The sequence below is a fragment of the Hyperolius riggenbachi genome, chromosome 11 (assembly GCF_040937935.1).
Source record: "Hyperolius riggenbachi isolate aHypRig1 chromosome 11, aHypRig1.pri, whole genome shotgun sequence".
Lineage (NCBI taxonomy): Eukaryota > Metazoa > Chordata > Amphibia > Anura > Hyperoliidae > Hyperolius > Hyperolius riggenbachi.
The window spans coordinates 251,021,969-251,044,711 of record NC_090656.1 but is presented as its reverse complement, the minus strand read 5'-3'; the positions used below and the strand labels follow the sequence as shown (position 1 = coordinate 251,044,711).

At 47.8% G+C, this 22,743-nt stretch overlaps 2 protein-coding genes across 5 annotated transcripts in view; one reads left to right on the top strand and one right to left on the bottom strand.

Annotated features, from left to right (window-relative positions):
* LOC137538134 (CD59 glycoprotein-like) overlaps positions 1-22,743 on the top strand; it is a 472,510-nt gene that overhangs the window by 34,081 nt on the left and 415,686 nt on the right. The window lies entirely within an intron of this gene.
* CAPRIN1 (cell cycle associated protein 1) overlaps positions 1-22,743 on the bottom strand; it is an 86,196-nt gene that overhangs the window by 50,953 nt on the left and 12,500 nt on the right. For all 4 annotated transcript variants that reach the window (XM_068260148.1, XM_068260147.1, XM_068260149.1 and 1 more), the window contains exons 2-4: positions 19,434-19,571; positions 9,536-9,598; positions 3,170-3,256 (exon numbers count right to left, since the gene is read on the bottom strand). In XM_068260148.1, coding sequence (XP_068116249.1) covers positions 3,170-3,256; positions 9,536-9,598; positions 19,434-19,571 — 288 coding nt within the window. The remainder of the gene's footprint in view (positions 1-3,169; positions 3,257-9,535; positions 9,599-19,433; positions 19,572-22,743) is intronic.

The window sequence follows — 22,743 nt, the reverse complement described above, 5'->3', positions numbered from 1 at the left end:
CATACACCCGGCTAACTACACTGAGGGCCCATACACCCGGCTAACTACACTGAGGGCCCATACACCCGGCTAACTACACTGAGGGCCCATACACCCGGCTAACTACACTGAGGGCCCATACACCCGGCTAACTACACTGAGGGCCCATGCACCCGGCTAACTACACTGAGGGCCCATACACCCGGCTAACCTACACTGGGGGCCCATACACCCGGCTAACCTACACTGGGGGCCCATATACCCGGCTAACCTACACTGGGGGCCCATATACCTGGCTAACCTACACTGAGGGCCCATATACCTGGCTAACCTACACTGAGGGCCCATATACCTGGCTAACCTACACTGAGGGCCCATATACCTGGCTAACCTACACTGAGGGCCCATATACCTGGCTAACCTACACTGAGGGCCCATACACCCGGCTAACCTACACTGGGGGCCCATATACCCGGCTAACCTACACTGAGGGCCCATATACCTGGCTAACCTACACTGAGGGCCCATATACCTGGCTAACCTACACTGAGGGCCCATATACCTGGCTAACCTACACTGAGGGCCCATATACCTGGCTAACCTACACTGAGGGCACGTAACCTATGCTGCAGGCACATATACTTGGCTAACCTACGCGGGGGGGGGGGGGGGGGGGGGGGGGAGACGACGTGCCTAGACGTTGGTAGATCTCCTGGCCTCGGCAAATTTTAAAGTAGCTCGCGAGCCGAAAAAGTGTGGGCACCCCTGCTTTAGAAGCTTCCCTTATAGCAGAGCTGGCCGCTTCCGAACTTTACATAATGTTATCTTGTGTTTAATTGATATAAAGTGAGAAATGTAAACAAAGCCTTCTCTCACACTGCCAGGTCCCCTGAACAAAGTCAGACAAGCATAAATGCTTTCTGATTAAGTTAGAGGATAAATAAAGCAGTTATAAATAAAATGCAATGCAAATGTCAGCTCTCAGAGTAAAAGAAGTGTAAATAAATTTAGGAACATATCATTTCTCAATGAATAATAATACTTATGCACAAAAACAAATATGCTAACCGTATGGCATATAAAAAGTAGGAAAACATGTTTTTATTGAATATTATGTCAGGGTTTTATACCGCTTTAAGGTGTCCCAGGACTGGTGCAGACTAAATTTTGCACATAAAAACAACTGCCCATCGAAAATAACGGTAATTATTGTACCCATAGTGGTGACTGCATACAACCTATAGAAGTGACTAAAGAATCGTTCAGTCACACTAGCTTAGCAGTGTCTGCTGCGGAGATCAAATTGTCTGCAGCCAATCAAATGCTTTATCACGCAAACCGCGATTATTAGTACCTCACTGATCATCTCTGGTGTCCGCCAACACAGGTCAGACTCCTCATAGTGTGTTGCCAGAACCGAGCCGCAGGAGAAAAAAACCTCAATGAATCATAGTAATGTACTAAAGCTCAGTGATCTCTACAGCCTCCAGCACTTTACGTGCACAAGAGGAAAGCGGCTTAAAATAACTTCCACCGGATGCCACGCCTCCCCAAACTCTGCCACCGACTGCCATGCAGGGAGTCGATTCTAAACGACTGTGCCTAAAAATTAACCAAGCACCATATTTAGCACCCAGGGCATCTCAATAGCACATTAGAAATGTGTGCCAATAATGTGGCTCATTAAAAAAAAAAAAAAAAACTCAATTTTACCTCTTTTTACCTTTAAAGAGACTCCGTAACAAAAATTGCATCCTGTTTTTTATCATCCTACAAGTTCCAAAAGCTATTCTATTGTGTTCTGGCTTACTGCAACACTTTGTACTATCACAGTCTCTGTAATAAATCAATGTATCTTTCCCTTGTCAGACTTGTCAGCCTGTGTCTGGAAGGCTGCCAAGTTCTTCAGTGTTGTGGTTCTGCTATGCACTCCCCCCTCAGGGGGGAAAGAAACACACAAATGATCTCTTGAGATTCAAAAGGAAGGCTGTATACAGCCTGCTTGTGTATGGATGTATTTTCTATGTGTGGACATACTGTACATCAACCTACTTCCTGTTTTGGTGGCCATTTTGTTTGTTTATAAACAAACTTTTTAAAGCTGTTTTTAACCACTTTTAATGCGGCGGGGAGCGGCGAAATTGTGACAGAGGGGAATAGGAGATGTCCCCTAACGCACTGGTATGTTTACTTTTGTGCGATTTTAACAATACAGATTCTCTTTAATAGTTTTGCATAGGCTGGCCAATTTGGTGTCATCCCTAACATGGTATGGTCAGTGGAGTTTAAATTCACAATTCACCAGTGTTCTCCCCAGGCTCTTTTAGGCGGGTGCTCCACCCGGCTATTTTTGGTGACCACCCGGCTGTTATCTGCTCACCTCCTCCTCTGCTGTAAGCAGAGAAACACCAGCCGTGCATTCTCTCATCTCACTCCACCCAGCTATTTTTTCATACCACCCGGCTGGAAAAAAATTCTGGGGAGAACACCGATTCACTGTACTGGTTTGTGGTTTTAAAGATGTTTTAAAAGGGTTAGTGACCTTTTGCACTTTAAAGGACACCAGATGTGAAAATAAAACTAATGAAACAAACAATTGTATCTATCCTCCTCCTAAAAATGACTTTTCAAGATATTCCAGAGTTTTATTTTATATTTAAATCTACTTAAGTTTTTACTGTTTTATTGTCTCTGCTCAATGACACATTCATTGAAGTATGCCAGAGCCAAAATCTATGAACTATTGACCCTTTTTATCTCTTTACTGCTCTCAGAAGCCATTTCTGCTAGGAAAGTGTTTTATAATAGCAATTTCTTATCAGTGAGGGTCAGTAGTCTGACCCAGGGTCAGTAGTCTGACGCAGTCCTGACTCAGACAGGAACTGCCACTTACATACCTGATGTTTAACTCTTTCAGGCAGAGAAAAAAAAAAAAGAACACAGCCTAGTTGTGTGCTTGGCACTGTACACACCCATGTCTATCTCAGGTCACCTCGGGTATCCTTTAAACCTTGTCGCACAATAAAATGAATATTTCTATGCACACGCAGCAGCTCTGGTAGCCTTCGTCACACGATGAACTTTTCGATCTCATTTACACAGTTTATTACACGGTCCGGGGCAGGCTTATCAATAAGCAGCTAAATGAACGTTCATTTTATGCTATGTTTAATGGTAATAAGGAACTTACATCTTGACCTAATGCCATGAAACTTCTCTGCAGTTCTCGAGCAAACTCCATGTTGGTTACAACCTCCTGATATTTCGTCACCGCATCCTAAACCCAAAAGGAAAGCACAGAAGACAGTTAGGGTCAGATCGATCAGTTCATCTATACAAGTAGCTGAGACGTTACTGCACAGCGACGGGGCAATTCCAGGCAGTTCAGGGAATAGGTTTTCTAGAAATGTTCACTATTAGTACATAGCTACTCGTAATCAATTTACAATAGATAGCTCCGCCTGCAGCAGAAGGGGGGGGGGGGGGGAAGTGCCGTTGCCTGTAGCCAATAGTCCACATAACTACTTTCTCCTTCAAGCATTGGCATTAGTTACTTGGACCCCAAGTGGAACGCATCAGCTATAGGCGTCGGCATATTATCCCCCCCCCCCCTTACATACAGCTACGTACCCATAGGGAACATCACTATATATAGCTAGACCTGGAGCCCCAACAGAAGAATTGGGATTGCGAGGCTCCCTTTGAACCACTTTTCTGAGTGCAGCACTGCTGCATTAACCCATATACTATATGATTACATTTTTTTTTTTTAATTGACTCTACAAGCACTATAACAATTAATCGAATGACCTCAAGTTGATCGAGTAATGTCAATACACTACACACAATTTTTGAACAATGCTACAATCCACTAGACGGGACAAACTGCATCATATGTCTAATTGAAACAGCTTCATGTAGACAATTAATACAGGAATCCCAAAAAGTACAGCATCGTCTGGTGTAAGCAGAAGCCACTTGTACACGAGCAGTAATGTGCACTATGAGTATGTAGCTGTACGTAATCGAAATAAAAAATGAGGGGGGGGGGTCGACTTACCTCTGCTGCCTCCTTAGCCGATGCACTCCACTCATGGCTCATGTCACTCCCATGCAACTCCTTCAACCCGGAAGGAAGTATGGGAGGGACATACGCTGGATAGTGTAATGGTTAAGGGCTCTGCCTCTGACACAGGAGACCTGGGTTTGAATCTCGGTTCTGCCTGTTCAGTAAGCCAGCACCTATTCAGTAGGAGTTCTTTGGGCGAGACTCCCTAACACTGCCACTGCCTACTGAGTGCGCTCTAGTGGCTGCCTCATAAGCACTTTGAGTGCGACAGGAGAAAAGCCCTATACAAAAAAAGGAATTATTAATATGGAACACGAGGTGGCAATATGGGCAACTTAACCCCCCCCCCCCCCCCCCCCCCCCTTCTGCCGTGGGCATTGCTGTCTAATTTAACCACTTAAAGGGAAGGTCCAAGCAAAATAAAAAAATGAGTTTCACTTACCTGGGGCTTCTACCAGCCCCATGCAGCCATCCTGTGCCCTCGTAGTCACTCACTGCTGCTCCAGTCCCCAGCCACCAGCTAGTTCTGCTTCTACCAGCCCCATGCAGCCATCCTGTGCACTCGTAGTCACTCACTGCTGCTCCCCCGCCACCAGCTAGTTCTGCTTCTACCAGCCCCATGCAGCCATCCTGTGCCCTCGTAGTCTCTCACTGCTGCTCCAGTCCCCCGCCGCCAGCTAGTTCTGCTTCTACCAGTCCCCTGCAGCCATCCTGTGCCCTCGTAGTCACTCACTGCTGCTCCAGTCCCCCGCCACCAGCTAGTTCTGCTTCTACCAGCCCCATGCAGCCATCCTGTGCCCTCGTAGTCACTCACTGCTGCTCCAGTCCCCCGCTGTCAGCTTGCTCACATGCATGCGTACATTTTTACGCATTCCCGCTAGTACAGGAACATTAACACATACATTTTTACGCGTTACTGGTTCAATGCGTACATTTTTACGCGTTGCACCACCAACGCGTAAAAATGTATGTGCTAATGTTCCTGCACTAGCAGGAATGCGTAAAAATGTACGCAATGCGGACCGCCGACCTCCGAGGTCGGCCAGCTGCCAGTGGGGGACTGGAGCAGCAGTGAGTGACAACGAGGGCACAGGATGGCTGCATGGGGCTGGTAGAAGCCCCAGGTAAGTAAAACTCATTTTTTTATTTTGCTTGGACCTTCCCTTTAAAGGACTTGCGAGGCCAAAATCCGGCCCCCAAATGTAAAAAAAGTTATCTACCTGTATGACTTTCTAAGGCACGGAGGACGCCGTCCGCGCCCTCCGTGCCGTTCCGCCGGGTCCCCGCCTCTCAATACGACCTCGAATGGCTCCCGACCCCACGGCCAGGGTCGGGCTCTGCTGCCTGTATAAAGATGGCCGCCGACCCTGGCCGCGGCTGCGCACTCCGCATGGCCGCTACTGCGGCTGCGCAGCACTAGGGCCAACCCCCCGATCCACGCAACAGGCTGTTTCCTGTAGCGTGGATCGGGGGGTTGGCCCTAGTGCTGCGCAGCCGCAGTAGCGGCCATGCGGAGTGCGCAGCCGCGGCCAGGGTCGGCGGCCATCTTTATACAGGCAGCAGAGCCCGACCCTGGCCGTGGGGTCGGGAGCCATTCGGGGTCGTATTGAGAGGCGGGGACCCGGCGGAACGGCACGGAGGGCGCGGACGGCGTCCTCCGTGCCTTAGAAAGTCATACAGGTAGATAACTTTTTTTACATTTGGGGGCCGGATTTTGGCCTCGGAAGTCCTTTAAGGGCTTGTTTCCACTATTGCGGTGTGGAATCGCCTGGATTCCACCGCTGATGAAATTGCATGTGGATGTGATTCCCCATGCGTTTTTTGCCACGAATTCGCATAGGTGAGGGTATATGCGATTTTAACCATGTCACTGCCTGTGTGAATTTACATTGGTACCTATGCGAATTTGCGGCAAAAAACGCATGGGGAAAACGCATGCGATTTCCCTATTAAATACATTGTGTGCGATTCGCCTGCATTCCACACGCAGGCGAATTCTGCAGGGTGTATCGTGCAGGTTTTCTCCGCACAATAAAATGCTCCCGCAGACGCATAAGTGGAAACAGGCCCATTCATTTATATTGTCTATGCGAATCCGCATACGCAAGACGCATGCGGATTCGCGATAGTGGAAATGAGGCCTAAGACTATCTGGATGAACATTCTCGTCCAGATAGGCTGTGCGCACTCCCGCGGGCCTTGCATGCTCCCGCCGCCGGCCGTTAGCCCAGCTATCAATGAATGGGATTATAGATCCCTTTCATTGATCCAAGCTGCCCGCAGAAAAACAGACAGCCTCGACCGCAGTTTTTCTGAGTAACAAAGTTTCCCGTCCTCCTAATGCTTCCTGGAAGTGTACGATCACGCTTCCAGGACTTTTTGCCTGAAATAGTAAAACTACAGCCACATCCATTTTTATTAAATACTTTTATTACATTTAAAATTAGCCGTTCACCTCCCACACCAAAAATTACCCAAATAAAAATTTTTTTTATTAAAAAAAAAAAATAATAATAAAAAAAAAAAAAAAAAAACCACAAAAAGTTACCTAAGGGTCTGAACTTTTTAAATATGCATGTCAAAGGAGTATATTAATATCAGTTTTTAAATTATGGGCTTGTAAATAGTGATGGACGCAAAATGAAAAAAAATGCACCTTTATTTCCAAATAAAATATCGGTGCCATACATTGTGATAGGAACATAATTTAAATGGTGTAATAAGCGGGACAAATGGGCAAATAAAAAATACATGGATTTTTAATTACGGTAGCATGTATTAATTTCAAACTATAATGGCCAAAAACTGAGAAATATTTTTTTTTTCCATTTCTTTCTTAATATTCCTGTTAAAATGGATTTAGAATTATTCTTAGCAAAATGTACGACCCAAAGAAAGCCTAATTGGTGGCAGAAAAAACAAGCTATAGAATAGATCAATTCATGGTGAGGAGTAGTGATAAAGTTACTGGAAAATGAATGGGAGGTGAAAGTTGCTCAGATGCAAAAACTAAACAACCCTGTGGGCTTAAGTGGTTACATTTTGATTACAAGAAGCTATGTATTTGTAGTGCACAACACTACCCCCACAAGCACTTTTGGTGCTACTGTGCAGGCGTGGCTGTCTTTATGCAGGCGCACTGCGGTCACACGAGTATGAAGGAGAGCGCAATGTAGACCATGGTTTCAGTATTCAGCAATACCTTCTTCAGGCCCTCACCCTCTGTACACAAGGACGGTTCACAACCTGGACTTTATATATATATGATAAAGGGAACCTGAGGTGAGAGGGGTTATAGAGGCGGACATTTATTTCCTTTTAAATAATGCAGATTCCCTGGCTGTCCTGCTGATCCTCTGCCTCTAATACTTTTAGCCACAGCCCCTGAACAAGCATGCAGCAGAACAGGTGCTCTGAATGAAATGTGACGGGATTAGCTGCATGTTTGTTTCAGGTGTGTGATTTACCCTACTGACCAGAAAGATCAGCAGGACAGCCAGGCAACTAGTATTGTTTAAAAGGAAATAAATATGGCAGCTTCCACAGGTCTCACACCTCAGGTTCCTTTTAAGGTGCCTATTAAAAGTACAATATTTTCCTCGGATGGGACCATTCAATAAGTTTTCCAGGATCGTAAGTAGTCGGAAAGTAATCATCGATTGTTCCCATAAACAGGCCGATTAGGGAACTTTCTTCAGATACAACCGTAAAATCCAACATTCCAATCAACAAAATTCTGCATTCCAAAGGACCATAGAATCATTTCACCACGATTTACTCCACATACTGTGTGGTTTTCTGTATAATTCCATTGTAAAAAAAAAAATCTGATAAAATTATCGCATCTGAGGAAAACATTGTACAGTTAATGAGCACCTTTACATATTAAACGTAAGATTGCAAGAATGAAAGGTTTCTGCAAAAATGACAACTGACCTGAGAGGGATGTGGAATCTGACAAACAATGCACATTGCCTGGCTTTCCTGCTAATTCTCTGCCTTTTAATACTTTAAAGAGAACCCGAGGTGGGTTTAATGAATATTATCTGCATACAGAGGCTGGATCTGCCTATACAGCCCAGCCTCTGTTGCTATCCCAAACCCCCCTAAGGTCCCCCTGCACTCTGCAATCCCTCATAAATCACAACCACGCTGCTGACAAACAGCTTGTCAGAGCTGGCTGTGTTTATCTCTATAGTGTCAGTCTGCTGCTCTCCCCGCCTCCTGCAGAACTCTAGTCCCCGCCTGCATCCCTTCCCTCCCTGCTGATTGGAGGGAAGGGACGGGGGCAGGGACCGGAGCTATGCAGGAGGCGGGGGAGCAGCTGAGACGGACACTACAGATGTAAACACAGCCTCACAGCACGGCTGTGATTTATGAAAGATTGCAGCGTGCAGGGGGACCTTATCGGGGTTTGGGATAGCAACAGAGGCTGGGCTGTATAGGCAGATCCAGCCTCTGTATGCAGATAACATTCTTTAAACACACCTCGAGTTCTTTTTAAGTCATAGCCACTGAACAAGCATGCAGATCAGATGTTTAGATGACTTAAGTCTGACAGAATTTGCCACATGCTTTTTTTTCCCCAGGTGTGCGATTTAGACACTACTGATGCTTAAAAAATCAGCAGGACTGCCAGGGCAATTGGCATCGTTTTATTCTTTTAGAAGCTGGCAAGGGCTCCCGGCCAATTCATTTTAGCACTTTTGTTACATTTCCTTGCTACTAATTAGTACTGCTGTAATGTGTATTTATGGCCACTTGTCACTAGGGGGCAGTGTGAGACAATAACAGGACTTCTGTTTTCAGTTTCTATATTTTCTGTTAGTAGAGAGAGATCAAAGCATTCCAAGAATTTACAGCACAACAAGTTCTCCCGACTGAGGTCAAGAGCAGTACACTTATCTCATAAAAGAGAATTATATTGAAGCTGCTAATGGGTTAAAAGGTGATAAATATGGCATCCTCCGTATCTCTTAGGTCAGCTGTCCTTTAAGGCACATTCACACTAGAAGCACTTTTCTGAGCGTTTTGCGGTTGATTAGCAGTTTTTAAAATCACTCCCATTCACCTTCATTAAAATCCCTGTAAAATTTACCGTGATTACACGATCGCGTACGTGAAAATTGCAGCGATTTTTCCCACGATTTTAATTAAAGTGAATGGGAGCGATCTTAAAAAACCTGAATCAAACGCAAAACGCTCAGAAAAGCGCTTCTAGTGTGAATGGCTGTAAATTTCCCCCAGTGGACCACAGTTATAAAGATCAGGGCTGAACTGGGGGCTTTACGGAACCTAATTAAGTTGATAGCAAAATGAACATACAATCCACATTATACCAACTACAAAAGATAACAAAAACACACCAACACCACATGAATTTAGAAACAGGGCTGAAAAAAAATACAAACAAAACGTCAGTGTGCTCAGATGAGTAAGAAAGAAGTTGGGCATAAGAGAAGGCAGTAAACAGGAAGTAAAGAGTACCAGTTGGTCCTGGTTCAGCCGTTCTCCTTTATTCATTCTGTCTTGATAGTCATCCAACTTGCCCTGCAAGAGAACGTGAACAGTGAGAAGCAGGATTTAAACAAACAATATCTGTAGAAAGATATACAGAGATCTACAGCAACATGGCAAGATATACAGCGATATACAGTAACATGGCAAGATATCAGAATCAGAATTTATTTCGCCAAGCACGGTTGGACCGTGCCCGGAATTGGGTTTGGCACATTGATTGGCACAGAGATAGTAATAATAAAACGAACAAGATGATAGAAAAAAATACAACAGAACACGAGCGATGCAACAGAACAGGAGTAACACAACATTTGCAGTAGCGCAATTGCGGTTCTATCAGGAATTACAGTGCGTGGCAGACGATATTGAATCTAGTACAACTGGGCAAGCAGTAAGCAAGAGCGGCCGCAGCCGAAGTCAGGTATTAGTCCGTAGATGGCAGCAGGGTGGGGGGGTTAGAGGGGTAGGAAGAGTTCAAGAGTCTAACGGCTGTGGGAAAAAAAGTGTTCATGCTCCTGGTGGTCTTGGCAGGGATGGACCGGAACCTCCGGACCAGTTTGAGTCGACTGAAAGAACTGTGACCAGGGTGAGAGGGGTCACCCACAATTTTCAATGCTCTATTACGCAGTCTGGTGTTCTAGATGAGATCTAGAGGGGGGAGGGGTTTCCCAATAATCCTCTCCGCTGAGCTGATGACCCTCTGGAGTTTATATCTATCGCTGGCGGTGCAGCTAGCAGCAGACCAGAATGGATGAGCAGAGGACCGACTCGATTGTAGCAGAGTAGAAGGACCTCAGAAGTTCATGGGCCATACTGAACTTCTTTAGTTGGCGAAGGAAGAAGAGTCTTTGTTGCGCCTTCCTCTGGGTTGCGCTAGTGTTCGCCCTCCAGGTCAGGTCATCAGAGATGGTTGTACCCAGAAGGCGGACACTGGGAACCCTAGCGACCTCAGTGCCCTCAATGTATATCAGGGGAGAAATACTGGTGTGCTTCCTGAAATCAATGACCATCTCCACTGTTTTGGCCGTGTTAAGAACCAGCCCGTTCTCACTGCACCAATTGAAGATTCTGTCCACCTCCTTGCGGTAAGCCTGCTCATCGTTCTCACTAATAAGGCCGATGATTGTGGTGTCGTCCGCAAATTTGATGATTTTGACAGAGTCCTCTGTGGATATGCAGTTATTCGTGTATAGAGAGAACAGAAATGGTGACAAGACACAGCCTTGAGGGGCTCCAATGTTGGTCACTCTGGGTCTGGAGGATATGTCGCCTAGCTTAACAACCTGGGACCTGTTCGAGATATACAGTAAAGGTAGCCATACATTTATTGCCATACACTTTGAATACACAATGTGTTTTTTAGGTGATTAGATGGTTCGATAGACAATTTGTGACATGTCTGATCTCTCTTTCGATTCTTTCGTCGCTCGATTTCTGGTAGAAGTGAATGGAAACAGATAAAAACGAGCAGAAGAGAGAATCGATTGCAGACTCGAGCGGCAGAAACGCACAGTGTATTCCCAGCATCAGAGACTAATCCCTCTCTAGTCTAATCTCATAAGAGAGAGATCTGTCAGCTGCCCATACACTACAGGTGGATTCTCGATCAATTTCACGCTAAAAATCGATCAAGAATCAGCTTTGTGACTCCGCAGCCTGGCCGACCCGATGCTGGCCTCCCTAATGTTAAGTGCCCCCCTCCTTCCCCCGGTGCCCACCGCGCGTTATACATTACTTGTCTGCGACCTCCGCTTGTCCCCCGCTGGCTTCCGGGCACACACTAGTCTTCATACACGTGTGCCACGTGGTTGCCTGGTAACGTGGCTGTGTGCATTTCTGACATCATACGGGCGCCCTTACCAGGAAACCACGTGGGCCACACGTGTATGTAGAGCAGAATGCATCCGGAGCAAGTGGAGGCTGTGGACAGGTAGTGTATAACATACACGGGGGGGAATCGGATAGTCGATCGGCCACCAAGTCACCTGATTTATGGCTACCTTAAAGTGGATCCGACAAACTTTTACTCATTGCATAATTGTGTTCCTTTCATATAGTTTATAGGGCATTCCTCAAGCCAAATACTTTTTTTTTGTTTTAATACTGTAATTCCCTATAAACTAGACAAGCCTCGCCCACAGCTTCTCCAGAGCGCCTTGGCACACAGACCCATGTAGCAAGGGCTTATGGGAGCTCAGTCTGGGAAGGAGGAGGAGGTTACTAGCCAGAGATTTCAGAGGCAGGGGGAGGAGGAAAGGGGAGTGAAGTTTTCACAGGTGAAGGGCTGGAGATACAGATCAGCTTGCCTGTGTGTAATGTGACAAACAGAAATCAAACTTTTGAAGCTGTTTGCAGCTAGATTTGCGGTGTAAACTATCTAAACTTTAGATAAGGTATATAGACAAGTTAATTGTTCTAGTTAGTTTTTCAATCTTGGATCCGCTTTAACGCAGCAAGCAGCTAGAAAATGCTATCATAGCTCTTCCACTAAAGGGCAGATACTCCTAGCTACCTATAGACCTAACAGTTAATAATCTGGATCCTACATTCCCAACCACGAAACGTACTGTTGGGGAGTGGGGAGTAATTTTCAGGTACCTGAAGTCGGGAAAAAAAATGCAACGACTCCTAATGAATTCATGCCGCATACATTTTACGCGTTAGTGGTGCCATGCGTACATTTTTACGCGTTGCATCACTAACGCGTAAAAATGTATGTGTTAATGTTCCTGCACTAGCAGGAATGCATAAAAATGTACGCAGTGCGGCCCGCCAAGGTCAGCAAAAAACGAAACTAGCTGGCGGCGGAAGACTGGAGCAGCAGTGAGTGACTGCGAGGGCACAGGATGGCTGCATGGGGCTGGTAGAAGCAGAACTAGCTGGTGGCGGGGGACTGGAGCAGCAGTGAGTGACTACGAGGGCACAGGATGGATGCATGGGGCTGGTAGAAGCAGAACTAGCTGGTGGTGGGGGACTGGAGCAGCAGTGAGTGACTAGGAGGGCACAGGATGGCTGCATGGGGCTGGTAGAAGCAGAACTAGCTGGTGGCGGGGGACAGGAGCAGCAGTGAGTGACTACGAGGGCACAGGATGGCTGCATGGGGCTGGTAGAAGCAGAACTAGCTGGCATAGGGGGACTGGAGCAGCAGTGAGTGACTACGAGGGCACAGGATGGCTGCAGGGGGCTGGTAGAAGCAGAACTAGCTGGTGGAGGGGGACTGGAGCAGCAGTGAGTGACTGCGAGGGCACAGGATGGCTGCAGGGGACTGGTAGAAGCAGAACTAGCTGGCGGCGGGGGACTGGAGCAGCAGTGAGTGACTACGAGAGCACAGGATGGCTGCATGGGGCTGGTAGGAGCAGAACTAGCTGGCGGCGGGGGACTGGAGCAGCAGTGAGTGACTACGAGGGCACAGGATGGCTGCATGGGGCTGGTAGAAGCAGAACTAGCTGGCGGCGGGGGACTGGAGCAGCAGTGAGTGACTACGAGGGCACAGGATGGCTGCATTAGGCTGGTAGAAGCAGAACTAGCTGGCGGCGGGGGACTGGAGCAGCAGTGAGTGACTGAGAGGGCACAGGATGGCTGTATGGGGCTGGTAGAAGCAGAACTAGCTGGTGGCGGGGGACTGGAGCAGCAGTGAGTGACTGCGAGGGCACAGGATGGCTGTATGGGGCTGGTAGAAGCAGAACTAGCTGGTGGCGGGGGACTGGAGCAGCAGTGAGTGACTACGAGGGCACAGGATGGCTGCATGGGGCTGGTAGGAGCAGAACTAGCTGGCGGCGGGGGACTGGAGCAGCAGTGAGTGACTACAAGGGCACAGGATGGCTGCAGGGGGCTAGTAGAGGCCGAACTAGCTGGCAGCGGGGGACTGGAGCAGCAGTGACTACGAGGGCACAGGATCGCTGCATGGGGCTGGTAGAAGCAGAACTAGCTGGTGGCGGGGGACTGGAGCAGCAGTGAGTGACTACGAGGGCACAGGATGGCTGCATGGGGCTGGTAGAAGCAGAACTAGCTGGCGGCGGGGGACTGGAGCAGCAGTGAGTGACTACGAGGGCACAGGATGGCTGCATGGGGCTGGTAGAAGCAGAACTAGCTGGCGGCAGGGGACTGGAGCAGCAGTGAGTGACAACGAGGGCACAGGATGGCTGCATTAGGCTGGTAGAAGCAGAACTAGCTGGCGGCGGGGGACTGGAGCAGCAGTGAGTGACTACGAGGGCACAGGATCGCTGCATGGGGCTGGTGGAAGCAGAACTAGCTGGCGGCGGGGGACTGGAGCAGCAGTGAGTGACTACGAGGGCACAGGATGGCTGCATGGGGCTGGTAGAAGCAGAACTAGCTGGCGGCGGGGGACTGGAGCAGCAGTGAGTGACTACGAGGGCACAGGATGGCTGCATTAGGCTGGTAGAAGCAGAACTAGCTGGCGGCGGGGGACTGGAGCAGCAGTGAGTGACTACGAGGGCACAGGATCGCTGCATGGGGCTGGTAGAAGCAGAACTAGCTGGCGGCGGGGGACTGGAGCAGCAGTGAGTGACTTCGAGGGCACAGGATCGCTGCATTAGGCTGGTAGAAGCAGAACTAGCTGGCGGCGGGGGACTGGAGCAGCAGTGAGTGACTACGAGGGCACAGGATCGCTGCATGGGGCTGGTAGAAGCAGAACTAGCTGGCGGCGGGGGACTGGAGCAGCAGTGAGTGACTTCGAGGGCACAGGATGGCTGCAGGGGGCTGGTAGAAGCAGAACTAGCTGGCGGCGGGGGACTGGAGCAGCAGTGAGCGACTACGAGGGCACAGGATGGCTGCATGGGGCTGGTAGAAGCAGAACTAGCTGGCGGCGGGGGACTGGAGCAGCAGTGAGTGACTACGAGGGCACAGGATGGCTGCATTAGGCTGGTAGAAGCAGAACTAGCTGGCGGCGGGGGACTGGAGCAGCAGTGAGTGACTAAGAGGGCACAGGATGGCTGCATTAGGCTGGTAGAAGCAGAACTAGCTGGCGGCGGGGGACTGGAGCAGCAGTGAGTGACTACGAGGGCACAGGATCGCTGCATGGGGCTGGTAGAAGCAGAACTAGCTGGTGGCGGGAGACTGGAGCAGCAGTGAGTGACTACGAGGGCACAGGATGGCTGCATGGGGCTGGTAGGAGCAGAACTAGCTGGCGGCGGGAGACTGGAGCAGCAGTGAGTGACTACGAGAGCACAGGATGGCTGCATGGGGCTGGTAGAAGCTCCAGGTAAGTCAGTGTTCTCCCCAGGCTCTTTTAGCCGGGTGCTCCACCTGACTAGATTTGGTGACCACCCGCCTGTCATTGGCTCACCTTCTCACCACCTCCTATGCTGTAAGCACAGTTGCTATGCATTTTCATCTCTCCCCACCCGGCTGCTTTTTCATGCCACCCGGCTGGAAAAAAATTCTGGGGAGAACACTGTAAGTGACTTTTTTTTTTTTTTTTGCCTGACTATTCCTTTAATGTCCTAACTAGAGGCGATGTGCCTGGATATATGTGTTTTTTTTCTGGATCATTAGTGGGCACCTTTGTTGATGCAGAAAATAGTCCATCCCGGATGCCACCAACATGTTGTGCTTCATCACCGACTGCTAATCTGACTTCCACCTGAACTCGCTCTTAAATAAAGGTTCACTGTGTATTCTGGCATATAAGACTACTTTTTAACCCTTGAAAATCTTCTGAAAAGTCAGGGGTGGTCTTACACGCCAGGAATCCCTGATGCCGGGTGATACGCCCTATCCTGTTACCGCCTCTCAGATCTCGCTGCTGAGGACTGTAGTGAAGCGGCGCAGGCGCACATGTGCGAGATCCTATCCTGTTACTGCCTCTCAGATCTCGCTGCTGAGGACTGTAGTGAAGCAGTGCAGGCGCACATGTGCGAGATCCTATCCTGTTACTGCCTCTCAGATCTCGCTGCTGAGGACTGTAGTGAAGCGGTGCAGGTGCACATGTGTGAGATCCTATCCTGTTACTGCCTCTCAGATCTCGCTGCTGAGGACTGTAGTGAAGCAGTGCAGGCGCACATGTGCGAGATCCTATCCTGTTACTGCCTCTCAGATCTCGCTGCTGAGGACTGTAGTGAAGCGGTGCAGGCGCACATGTGTGAGATCCTATCCTGTACCGCCTCTCAGATCTCGCTGCTGAGGACTGTAGTGAAGCGGCGCAGGCGCACGTGTGAGATCCTATCCCGTTACCGCCTCTCAGCTCTCGCTGCTGAGGACTGTAGTGAAGCGGTGCAGGCACACATGTGTGAGATCCTATCCTGTTACCGCCTCTCAGATCTCGCTGCTGAGGACTGTAGTGAAGCGGTGCAGGCGCACATGTGCAAAATCCTGTCCTGTTACCGCCTCTCAGATTTCGCTGCTGAGGACTGTAGTGAAGCGGTGCAGGCGCACATGTGTGAGATCCTATCCTGTTACCGACTCTCAGATCTCGCTGCTGAGGACTGCAGTGAAGCGGCGCAGGTGCACATGTGTGAGATCCTATCCTGTTACCGCCTCTCAGATCTCGCTGCTGAGGACTGTAGTGAAGGGGAGCACATGTGTGAGATCCTATCCTGTTACCACCTCTCAGATCTCGCTGCTGAGGACTGTAGTGAAGCGGCGCAGGCGCACATGTACAAGATCTGAGAGGCGGAGAAGGAGGTAAATAGGATACAAGGGTGGGCCAGACGGGTGAAAGAGGCGTGTCTTATGGGCACAGCGCGATCTATTCTTCCATACCACTCTGATAAACAGGTAGACAAGGAGAGCTGACCAATCCAACCAGTCAATCGCCTATATACTGTTATATACTGGGTACCACATACAGTTTTTATTTGGTGTGCAATGGAAGAGCGGTAGTCTTATACAGAGCGTATATCCCAAAATCTATATTTTAACTGGAAAAATGGGGGGGGGTCGTCATATGCCGGAATATACGGTATATCAATGAACGGCATAGGGCATAATATTTGTTCGATCGAACCTTGAGCACACCTGAAATGACCATCCTACAGACTCCTGCTGCTTATCGTTTCCAGGGTCACTCCCATTTTAGGACTTGCTCTCCCTCAAAGCCCCACAATTGTTCACAGAGCAGTCAACAAGCTATTCTGGACTGGGCATGTGCAAATTCCAAACCGAGCATGCCCAGTTCAGTGACAAGGGAACATCCTGGAGAACGTTCAACTGAGGGGCCAGTCGAAAATTAAAACGCACAGGAACAGGGAACGGGAGATATCCACAAAACCTGGGAGCCACTGGAGGCACCTTGCGAAATATTACAAAGATTTTTCAAAGGATCTTAAAGCCATTGCCGTTTTAAAAATGACTGACATCCATGATTTTGACTCTGCCGCGATTGTTGCAATGGCTCTGCGATCACTCACAAAATATTGCATGCAGCTCTTTTCGATCTCTCCACGATTGCAATGCTGTGAGGGGAACCCCCACAGGGATCCAGTAGTGTAGCGCTTTACCGCTCGCCGAGAAATGCTGCAAAATCACCCCCCAGTGAGCAGCATGAGGCATGTCAGTGGCAGGTAATCTAGCCCCCCATGAGCTTAATTCACAACTCATTTTTCTCAATTCAGAGGTATTTTAAAGTAGGACAGTCAGCTACAAAATCAAATTCCATTTACCCACTGCTCTGTGTTCATTATGCAGTCTACAACCTGACCCTGCATTGCAAGCATTCCAGTATAATCAAATGTTTCTGCTATAATGAATCTTATCTCAATCAGTCTAGCTCTATTCTGGTACATTGTCTGGGGAAGGGAAACGTTATCTCCCCTCCCACATTTCTGAACCTTACTGATTGGCTGAGGGCAAGGCTGAGAAGGGAAATACAATCTATGATGTGCTCACATGCGTTTCCAAAGCAAGCTAGTTATGACAGTGCAGTTTCTAGGAGTAAAAAGGAAGTAAAAAAAAAAAGTAAGAAAGGGAGGAAATCAGGATTGTCTTTAGTCAAAGGAAGTAAGGATGGAAAATGCCTGGAACCATTTACAGTGCATTTTATATAGTAAATAAAGAGAAATCAAAACATGGACAATAGAACACATATGTAATGTCAGCAGAACAAGTATTTACTTATATATGGTTTTTCCCCCCCCTGGGATAGTATGGCTGTTCCTGCTGCTTAACAACTGAGGTGAGGAAGGACAGGAAACGAAGTGAGAGGACGGGCCACGCAGCTTCCGCGCAGCACGCTGGGACCTTCTACCACCGTGGAACAGGTGAGATGTCCCCTATCTGCCTTCCGCTGCGCCTACTCTGCTTATAGAATGGGAGCAAAGGTGGCTGTCCCGACTTAAGGACAGTCCCTATCGTTCGTTAACCGAAAACTACCTGTATGTACAGTGCCTAGCACACAAAGAACTATGCTGTGTTCCTTTTTTTCCTTTCTCTGCCTGAAAGAGTTAAACATCAGTTATGCAAGTAACAGTTTCTGTCTGGGTAGGACTTTAGCATAACCCTCACTGATAAGGAATGACAGCCATAAAACACTTTCCTGCCAGTATATGGCCTCTTAGAGCAGGAAATAGATGAAAGGGTCAATAGTTCATAGATTTGAGCTCTGGCATACTTCAATGAAGGTGTCTGAGCAGAGACAGTGAAGCAGTAAAAACTAAACTAAAGTATACCAGAGATGGATTAAGTTAAAGATTTGATACTTGCCCGGGGCTTCCTCCAGCAGCATAAACACATGCGAGTCCCTCGCCGTCCTCCTGTGGTCTGGCATTCAGCTGCTAACAGCCCCGGTAACAGACTCAGTCGTAGACTTCTGCGCATGTGCGGACCGCCTACACATGCGCAGAAGACCCAGACTGGACCAGATAGGACAGCGAGGGACTCTGATGTGTTTATACTGTTCGAGGAAGCCGCAGGTAAGTATCAAATCTTTAGCTTAATCCATCTCTGGTTTCCTGTAAAAACTAGATTTAAATATAAAATAAAACTGTGGGATATCTAAAAAAAAAAAGAAGGTGGATAGATGCTATTGTTTACAAATCCTTTTTTTTCACATCAGTGTCTCTTTAAAGGATACCTGAAGTGACATGTGACATGAGATAGACATGGGTATGTACAGTGCCTAGCACACACATAACTAGGCTGTGTTCCTTTTTTTCTTTCGCTGTCTGAAAGAGTGAAATATCAGTTATGTAAGTGGCTGACTCAGTCCTGACTCAGACAGGAAGTGACTACAGTGTGACCCTCACTGATAAGAAATTCCAACTATAAAACACTTTCCTAGCAGAAAACGGCTTCTGAGAGCAGGGAAGAGATAAAAAGGGGAATTTCTTATCAGTGAGGGTCACACTGTAGTCACTTCCCATCTGAGTCAGGACTGAGTCAGCCACTTACATACCTGATTAACTCTTTCAGGCAGTGAAAGAAAAAAAAGGAACACAGCCTAGTTATGTGTGTGCTAGGCACTGTACATACACGTCTATCTCATCAGGTCACTTCGGGTATCCTTTAAAGGTTTGTGGTTTGAGCCAGGGGCCACCTTTTCTTTCTATATGGGAGTGTCCCAACATGCTGCCAGTCATTAGTCCAGGTATGTGTAATGAGTAATAAAGGCTCCAAATTGCATAGCACCGCATTTACTATACGATTTGCATGCACACCCCATTCACTTACCCAAATCACAAATGCAAGAAAACTGTAGCAAGCACCACATTTGCAACTGGGATAAAAACAGATCACTCAACTCTGTACAGGGCGCTGCGATTAGTAGGTTAGTCGCAGGGCCCTTGCAATCAGCAACACACGTGCCACAACAAAAAAAAAAGTGCATGATGTAAAGGCCCTCAGGCGTGTTTTTTTTTTTTCAATTCGCCCCCCTGCCCTCCCGTATGAGAAACGTTTCCGCATAACAAACCTTTTTCTTTTCCAGATTGCGCAGCTTCTTATCGAGGACCCCCAGGATCTGTTTGACGGCCTCACTCTGTACAGCGCCGGCACCAGTCGGGGCCTCACCGGAGCCCGGCACAGCCTTGCTGCTTGTGGCTGAGGGCATCTAGGAGGAAGGAGGAGACAAGGTCACCAACATAGCTCTCAACCAAGCCATAGCATGCCTAAGTGGTCATCATTAAAGAGGCCCTGTAGTGACTAAGGCCCAGTGCACACCGAGCGGTTTTTGGAGCGATCCGCCGGCCGCATCCGCCTGAAAAAACGCTTGGCTAATGTATTGCAATGGGATGGTGCACACCGGCGGTTTGAGGTTTTTGCCAAGCCGCAAACGCGCCTCCTGCTGCACGTTTGAGGTTTGCTGAAAAACCCCAAACCGCCGGTGTGCACCACACATTGAAATACAATAGCCAAGCGTTTTCACTGGCTGATGCGGCTGGTGGATCGCATACAAAACCCGCTTGGTGTGCACCCGGCCAAATATCGGCTCTCTGCTCCCAAAACCGCTAGCGTTTTGACGATCTGCTAGCGGTTTTGGTGTGCACTGGGCCTTACAGTAGATTGCAGTAGATGATTCAGGATACCCACTTTTTACATGAAACATCCTGGTTTCAGCATCAGTAACACTTCCTATAGCTGTATATTGGTGTGTGACCCCGCCCTCCTTGTAATGCTCAGCCTAGGCTGTTTATTATGCAGAATTCTCCCACCTCCCCACCAACAAGCATTCTGGGAGACCAGCTATATTTTCTACTGGCTTCCAAACTCTACAGAGCTGCACCAGCCAGCAGAAAAGATGTCACCATCTGTGATAAATGTCAGAATGTAAATCAGAGAGAGGAGAGATTTTACAATGGGAAAACACTGACTAAATAATCTGTAAATGAATATTGTACAAAAAAAAAAAAAAAAAAAAAGAAATAAATAAAATGATTCATTGTGTAATCTACTGTTAATAAGTAGTACTCTTTAATATTGCAATATACTGTACTGGCTTTCAGGGATGGGCTTAAAGAGACTCCGTAACAAAAATTGCATCCTGTTTTTTATCATCCTACAAGTTCCAAAAGCTATTCTAATGTGCTCTTGCTTACTGCAGCACTTTCTGCTATCACAGTCTCTGTAATAAATCAATGTATCTTTCCCCTGTCAGACTTGTCAGCCTGTGTCTGGAAGGCTGCCAAGTTCTTCAGTGTTGTGGTTCTGCTATGAACTCCCCCCTCCAGGCCCCTCTATGCACACTGCCTGTGTGATATTTAGATTAGAGCAGCTTCTCTCTTCTCTCTTATCTTTTACAAGCTGGATAAATCGTCCTCTGAGCTGGCTGGGCTTTCACATACTGAGGAATTACATACAGGCAGAGCTGTCTGCAGGAAGAAAAGAGCAGCCTGAAACTTCAGTGCATGAGAGATGCAGGGGGAAAGAAACACACAAATGATCTCTTGAGATTCAAAAGGAAGGCTGTATACAGCCTGCTTGTGTATGGATGTATTTTCTATGTGTGGACATACTGTACATCAACCTACTTCCTGTTTTGGTGGCCATTTTGTATGTTTATAAACAAACTTTTTAAAACTTTTTTTAACCACTTTTAATGCGGCGGGGAGCGGCGAAATTGTGACAGAGGGTAATAGGAGATGTCCCCTAACGCACTGGTATGTTTACTTTTGTGCGATTTTAACAATACAGATTCTCTTTAAAGAGAAACTGACCAAAAATTGAACTTTATCTTAATCAGTAGCTGATACCCCCTTTTACATGATAAATCTATTCCTTTTCACAAACACACCATCAGGGGGCGCTGTATGACTGATAGTGTGGTGAAAACCCTAACACAAGAAACCCCTCCCACAAGAAAAGTTCAAACTTTTGGCAGTTTCCTGTCTGTGAACCTTGTTGCATTGTGGAAAATAGCTGTTTACAGCTGTTTCCAACTGCCAAAAACCATGCAGCAGCTACATCACCTGCCAGCAGTAAAATGTTCACTGGAGTTCCTCTTTAAATTTCACAGTGAGAGTCGGAATTATGATACAAAATCATAATGAAAAATTAAAGATCATTCCAAAATAATCACACGTAACTGTAGTTATGGTCTGTAATTGTGCGGAAAGGTTTATTTCTTATGCTATAAACTTCAAAGCGGATCTGTATAGTAAAAAAATGCTCCTGGGGTACTCACCTGGGGTGCGGGAAGCCTCTGGATCCCATCGCGGCTTCCCCCGTCCTCCTCCGTCCCACGGCGGCAGCAATCGAGCTCCCTGATCCGCGGGGATGTGAATATTTACCTTTCCAGATCCAGTGCAGGCGCAGTAGCAGCTCTCCGCTCAGAAACAGATGATCCCAGTCGGGTCTGCTCTACTGCGCAGGAGCAAGTCTCCCAACGCCTGCACAGTAGAGCAGACCAGACTGAGATCAGCCATTTCCGAGTGGAGAGCCGCAACAGCGCCCCCACTGGAACAGGGAAAGGTAAATACCGCACAGTCTGACAAAATGTCGGCTGTGCATTCCGAGGGCCAGAGCAAGACCGCCGGGGGACTGAGGACGACGGGGGGAGCCTCGATAAGATCCAGAGGGGAGTACAAAGTAAAACTAAACCTGCCCAATTGTATTTGCATCGTTTACTCATTGCTACTGGGAGGGGAAAAAAAATTAATATTGAAAATAAATCTCCTGTGCAAAGTCAAGCCCCCCTCCGAACTCACTCCAAGTGCTAGCATCTAGCGCGACTCCACTTAGCATGCGACGCTTGCTTTAGTGCAGGGCTTTTCAAACCTGTCCTCAAGTACCACCAACAGTACTTGTTTTGTGGACATCCAAACAGGTAGTTAATCAGCTCTGCTGACACACCAATTACCTCACCTGTGAATGTTTGTGGTTTTCTGCAAAACATGCACTGTTGGTGGGCCGAGGACAGGGTTGAAAAGCCCTGCTTTAGTGGAGCACACATGCAGCATAGAGGAGACTGGTGTCGGCGTGCTTCTGCGTCTAACTATGCGCTGGCCAGAAACTAAGTGGGAAGGACTTACGGCGCACACAGGGCACAGTATGTCCAGGGCAAAGGTCAGCAAAGTCACCAGGACACCGGCATGTATACTACAAGAACGGTGGCAGACGGAGGGGACCAGGAGAAGCAGCCAGTATGTACTTTTTACCCCCTCCCCACTAGGCCTGAAAGATAAATCGAATTTAAATCGAAATCGTGATCACCAAGATCACAATTTTGGAATCGTCAAAGCGGCAATTATCGTGATCATGTCATTTTCACATGAGGGAAGTTTGAA